This window comes from Austrofundulus limnaeus, unplaced genomic scaffold, assembly GCF_001266775.1.
Source record: "Austrofundulus limnaeus strain Quisiro unplaced genomic scaffold, Austrofundulus_limnaeus-1.0 Scaffold28, whole genome shotgun sequence".
NCBI classification, from domain to species: domain Eukaryota; kingdom Metazoa; phylum Chordata; class Actinopteri; order Cyprinodontiformes; family Rivulidae; genus Austrofundulus; species Austrofundulus limnaeus.
Genome location: NW_013952430.1, coordinates 1,102,117 through 1,108,220, shown reverse-complemented (window position 1 = coordinate 1,108,220; position 6,104 = coordinate 1,102,117). Strand labels below are relative to the sequence as shown.

The window sequence follows — 6,104 nt, the reverse complement described above, 5'->3', positions numbered from 1 at the left end:
AATGTTTCGAACAGATGAACGTGACACCTTGAGGAATCTGGAAACTGTACCAAAGGATGAACCAGAGTTGTGGAGGTCAACAATGCCTGGTTTCTACTGATTTTCCCATGACGTCACCCAAAGAAGCAATGAGTTTTAGATGCATCTTTAATTAACTAAATATTCTATCATTAACTTCTTAATTGACATTTTCCTCTTTTCCAGTATTGTTTAGAAGGCATAGTGATCTTAGTATAACTTGGAAGAAAGTAATATTAACAAAAATCTCTTTCATTATTTGGGCATTTAGCAAAAATAACTAGGAATGAAAACTAACCTAAAACAGGAAAACTTTAGTTTGATTTATTGTCAGACTGTGAAAAATGGTTGTCTTTTTATACAGCGTCTATAAACACCCGATTATCACTGTACTGTTACACCCCTCCATGTTTGTGCAGATGCTATTAAGGGCTGGCCAGCTTGCTGGATGTTACATCTTGGTTGCTGCAGGGAGGACAACTGAAGTCTGTTATTGTAAGTATCAGAGTACTCACAGTGGGTACCAGCAGTCAGGACTTGATGGGAGGTTATTGGTGAACACACAGGCCTGAAATACTGGTGAGGTTTTAGAAATCAGCAGCATGTTTTATTTTCAGGGAGGTAGCCCCTCCTGCTGTGGAGGTCCAAATAGGAGCCGTCAAGTGATCTGAAGCTGTGCTGTGATGAACCCCACGGACTGCAAAGTCAACATGCGATCAGTGTCTCTGGAGCACCGTTCCTGACCCAAGCTTGTTCTCGGGTTATGGAATCCATTGGAAACCAAGAAGATGCACACAAACTGCTTTTGTTTGGTAATCCATCGAAGTGGATGAAGTGCTACACCAGGAGAAACAAGTGAGGTTGTCTTCCAAAGCTTGGCTGGAACAGTGTCTGAGGTTTGATGGGTCAGGTTCGTCAGTACGGCGGATAATACCTTCTCACCCATGGAAGAACAGCAGAGTAAAGGTGATGAGTGTTGTCAGTTTTCAGCCAGCGACAGTGCCAGAGCTGCCTGAAGTGCTGCCTCTTCATCAATGCTGTAGTCCTGATTCAAAATTAAAAACATAAACTGGTTTTAATCATAGAAAAATCTCACAGGAAATCTATTTTTGTACTTCTCATTTTGTGTGACATGAACGACCAAACAAGTGTTGGCTATACACTGCAAAAACTGTCCATCTTACCAAGTTTTAAAATCTTATATCCAGCCAAAAAGTCTTTTTGTCTTGTTTTGAGACTGATTTACTAAATAAGAACTTATTGTGTAAGAATAATAATCTGGTTTTCAGAATGTGTAAGATTATTTGTCTTGTTAGRCTGAAAATTTGACTCAAATTAAGTCCAAATTTTCTACCAATGGAGTAAAAACGTTTTACTTTGTAAGATTCTTGAAATACTTGATTTGACTCAATTTTAACTTATTTCAAGAATCTTACCAAGTAAAATTTCCCTACGAACCTCATTAAGCTACAGTGGGGAGAACAAGTATTTGATACACTGTTGATTTTTCAGGTTTTCCCACTTGCAAAGCTTGTAGAAGACTGTAATTTTTATCATAGGTACTCTTCAACTGTGAGTGATGGAATCTAACACAAAAGTCCAGAAAAATACAATGTATGATTTTTAAATAATTAATGTCCATTTTATTGTGTGAAATAAGTATTTGATCATCTATCAACCAGTAAGAATTTTGGCTCTCACAGACATGTTCTTCTTTAAGAAGCCCTCCTGTTCTCCACTCATTACCTGTATTAACTGCACCTGTTTGAACTCGTTACCTGTATAAAAGACACCTGTCCACACACTCAATCAATCAGACTCCAGCATCTCCACAATGCCCAAGACCAGAGAGCTGTGTAAGGACATCAGGGATAAAATTGTAGACCTGCACAAGGCTGGGATGGGCTACAGGACAATAGGCAACAACAGTTGGTGCAATTATTAGAAAATGGAAGAAATACAAAATAACGGAAAATCTCCCTCGGTCTGGGGCGCCATGCAAGATCTCACCTCGTGGAGCATCATTGATCTTGAGGAAGGTGAGGAATGAGCCCAGAACTACACGGCAGGACCTGGTCAATGACCTGAATAGAGCTGGGACCACAGTCTCAAAGAAAACAATCAGTAACACTCTACGCCGTCAAGGATTAAAATCCTGCAGTGCACGCAAGGTGCCCTTCCTCAAGCCAACGCATGTCAAAGCCCGTCTGATGTTCGCAAATGACCATCTGAATGATCCAGAGGAGGAATGGGAGAAGGTCATGTGGTCTGATGAGACAAAAATAGAACTTTTTGGTTTAAACTCCACTCGTCATGTTTGGAGGAAGAAGAATGATGAGTACAACCCCAAGAACACCATCCCAACCGTGAAGCATGGCGGTGGAAACATCATTCTTTGGGGATGCTTTTCTGCAAAGGGGACAGGACGACTGCACCATATTGTGGGAAGGATGGATGGGGCCATGTATCGTGAGATTTTGGCCAACAACCTCCTTCCCTCAGTAAGAGCACTGAAGATGGGTCGTGACTGGGTCTTCCAGCATGATAACGACCCAAAACACACAGCCAGGGCAACTAAAGAGTGGCTCCGTAGGAAACATCTTAAGGTCCTGGAGTGGCCTAGCCAGTCTCCAGACCTGAATCCAATAGAAAATCTTTGGAGGGAGCTTAAAGTCCGTGTGGCCCAGCGACAGCCCCGAAACCTGAAGGCTCTGGAGGAGATCTGTATGGAGGAGTGGGCCAAAATCCCTGCTGCAGTGTGTGCAAACCTGGTCAAGAACTACAGGAAACGTCTGATCTCTGTAATTGCAAACAAAGGTTTCTGTACCAGATATTAAGTTTAATTTTTCTGGTGTATCAAATACTTATTTCACACAATAAAATGGAAATTAATTATTTAAAAATCATACTTTGTATTTTTCTGGATTTTTGTTTTAGATTCCATCACTCACAGTTGAAGAGTACCTATGATAAAAATTACAGTCTTCTACAAGCTTTGCAAGTGGGAAAACCTGAAAAATCAACAGTGTATCAAAGACTTGTTCTCCCCACTGTAGTTCTGCTGAATAGGCGTGTTCATGTTTCACCACCAGAGGCTTTCCAATTTACACTGCGTCCGCTCCACTCTGCCGTGCTCCGTCACGACCACGCCAGTAGAAAAACACCAATTATAATCAATGAGAGCATTTACACTGCATCCGTGTGCACGGCAATCAGCCAAATTTAGATTGAATCCTATTCTTGCCGGACGACGGAGCAAAGATCACACTGCACAAATAGGAAAAGGAATGAGCATAACATCTGTATTTTCAAAATAATTCACCAAAGACGTCTACATTTTGTCAAAATCTTAGCTTAGACTTAAACATTAATTTACAGAACTTTCACTGTACTGACGAACATCTTTCTGTATCCTCTTCCTCCCTCGCACGATTGTTCTCTGGCTTCTTAAAATAATTACATTCACCCTCACGCTTCCTACGAAGTTTACATAGTGTAAAATAAAAAAATCAACTCTCTGCAATATCAAGGTTCAGCACAGTTCCCTGAGGGCATTCTGAGGCATCGCCAGCTGTATGAAAGTGCTGGAAAACCGAAGACGCTCCTCTAGCCAACTGCCCGTTCTTGGGGCTTTCATGCTACAGAAGTTAGGACACCGTGTGCCTGACAAATAACTGATGAGAGTTCACTCTATGCTAAGAAGAAAAGAGGGAAACACAAAAAAAACAAGCGGCGGGCAAATAAAATTATCGATCTCATTTTAATTTATTGAGCGATCAATTGATTTAATGCTTATCGCGACAGACCTACCTGAAGCAAATAGAGATATGAGCTAAAGCTTGGTTTACAGGGTTTATACTCCAAATGACGAGTTTCAACTTACAACAAAGGTGTCGTATGAGAACTTATGTCTGTGAAGAAGATGCTGAAGAAAGTTGGAGCTCTTATAGGTGGGGTCTCCCCACGGCATGGCCGAACACACGGGGCAAACCTGGATGGAGAAACACGCAATTTGGTTAAAGCTGTAGTAAGAAGTTTACTCATCAGGGACATGAATTTGTTTTTTTATTGATTCATATGAATTTTTTTCAAGGCTGTATTGATACATAAACATCAATGATTTTTTAAAAACAAGAATTGAGGACACAAGTCAAAATTATGAAGGCTCACATAAACACACAGCCCAACTAATGTTTACTAAACATCTCTTAGGAAATTAAACCTCAACCACAAGCTTTCTGTATAATTATGTCTGATATTTAAGTTTTCTTAGCAGAAATAGTAGAGTTCAGTTAATAAATGAACCCTGATCAGCACTTTCCTCTCTCTGTAAACTCATTCAGTAACTGAGTAAATAAAAGATTTGCATGAGGATCACTCAGTAGAAATGAGTGTTAATTAGTGGCTCCTCTGTATAACTGAGAGGGAAACCAAGAAATGTTTTTTTATAACAAAGATAAAAGTGTTTTATTTTATGCAAAATGATCCGGCAGAGAATTCTCCTCTGTTTGACCTTCAACAAATGACCTGAAATCCTAAATTTCAGTAACCTGACAAACAGCAGAGAGGTATCTCACCACTTTATTAGGATCGTTACGGTGGTTGTCCATGCAGTGCTTCACCAGTTCCTGTTGGTCCAAGTTTCTGGCCCCGCAGAAGGGACACACAAATGTTGACCTGTTTGGAATATTGCTGCAAGTGGGAGAACACATTTATAAACACAAAAACAGGCTTTTCTTAACTGCTGGAGTTCAACAAACACCTACATAAATACACTGAAGGAAGCTCAGCACTTTGTTGAGAAATGACAAAGGTGAAGGCTTGAAAAGAATTTGCGTGAGCTCATGTAACATCATGAGATATCTCGCTCACAGTAAGTTTTGTGAATGACTCTCAGCTACCACCACACCAAAGCTTAGCTCAATATTTACCAAACGGACTCTGTTCCAGCCATTTTTGTGTTGGTTAATATTTCCTTGTGGCGACCATCTTGAAAAGCCCAATCAGTTGTAAACTTACATCTAATGATGTTTTTCTGAGTTTCATTAAACATGAGATATTTTGCTAACAGACAAACAAGGCTGACTCCATCTGTTAGTGATAGTTTGAAGTGTAGATCTCGCACAATGAGTAGCACTTGTGACAAACTCTCAGCTACTACCAACTCTTAGCTGAATACCAGTGAAGTTGTCTTAATAATATCGTTTTTATATTTTCTACGGCCATGTTAATGTGGTGGCCATCTTGAAAACAGTTTGTTTTCAGGATTCTGGGACATTTTCAGGTTGTTAGTTGGAGGTGGATCCGGTGTGCGTACCTTGGTATCGGCTGGGAGGTGGGTACTACGGGGACAAACTTGGGACAGTTGGCGATCTGTTCATGAACTTTAGAACAGGAGGAGATGTGGGACCTCATCTTTACCAGAGACACCTGTGGACATGAACACACACATCAGACTTATAACAGGTATAATCAACAATAAATAAGGACGTTCTATAGAACTGGAGTGCGCAAAAACCACGTGAGCGTGTGATCGGCTGGTGAAGCTAACGGCTAACTCTAAACGGTCAAGAGTCTGGATTTCTCATTACTGTACATGTTGGCAACAGAGCAGAAAAAAAGGACTGACGATGTAGAAATCATTAAAACTATTGATAATAATATTAACCCAAGTATTATTAATATTTTACAGTTTATATAATCTATCTAATGTTTTAAATAATGTCTGAAAAGCTGTTTGTGTTACGGATTTATTAACAGAAGATAAACAGGAAAACGTCTCATTTCATAACACAAGTCAGCAGATTTGATCTTATTTAGCTCAATGTGATCTGAGCAGAACATAATGTAACAGTTTAAAATTAAAATAATCTTATAAAGTCGATGTAATCACTGTTATTTATTGAACTGGTTAGCAGATATTAGCTTGTGCAGCATACTGTATATACAGAGTGTAGCACTGTTGAATCATGCTACAATTTAACACAAACTATTAAATATTACAGATTATTTCTCCTCTGATTAATATTTAGACCTACAGAGTGTAAAATGATATTATAAATGTCTGATTAATACTGTATTTAGAC

The 6,104-nt window shown here is 39.5% G+C and overlaps 1 protein-coding gene across 1 annotated transcript in view; it reads right to left on the bottom strand.

The window, feature by feature from the left end:
- Positions 1–327: 327 nt before the first annotated feature.
- The window catches only part of rnf166 (ring finger protein 166), a 14,918-nt gene continuing 9,141 nt past the window's right edge, over positions 328–6,104 (bottom strand). The window contains exons 3-6 of the mRNA XM_014005041.1: positions 5,336–5,448; positions 4,596–4,710; positions 3,902–4,009; positions 328–1,063 (exon numbers count right to left, since the gene is read on the bottom strand). Coding sequence (XP_013860495.1) covers positions 998–1,063; positions 3,902–4,009; positions 4,596–4,710; positions 5,336–5,448 — 402 coding nt within the window. The 3' untranslated portion in view covers positions 328–997. The remainder of the gene's footprint in view (positions 1,064–3,901; positions 4,010–4,595; positions 4,711–5,335; positions 5,449–6,104) is intronic.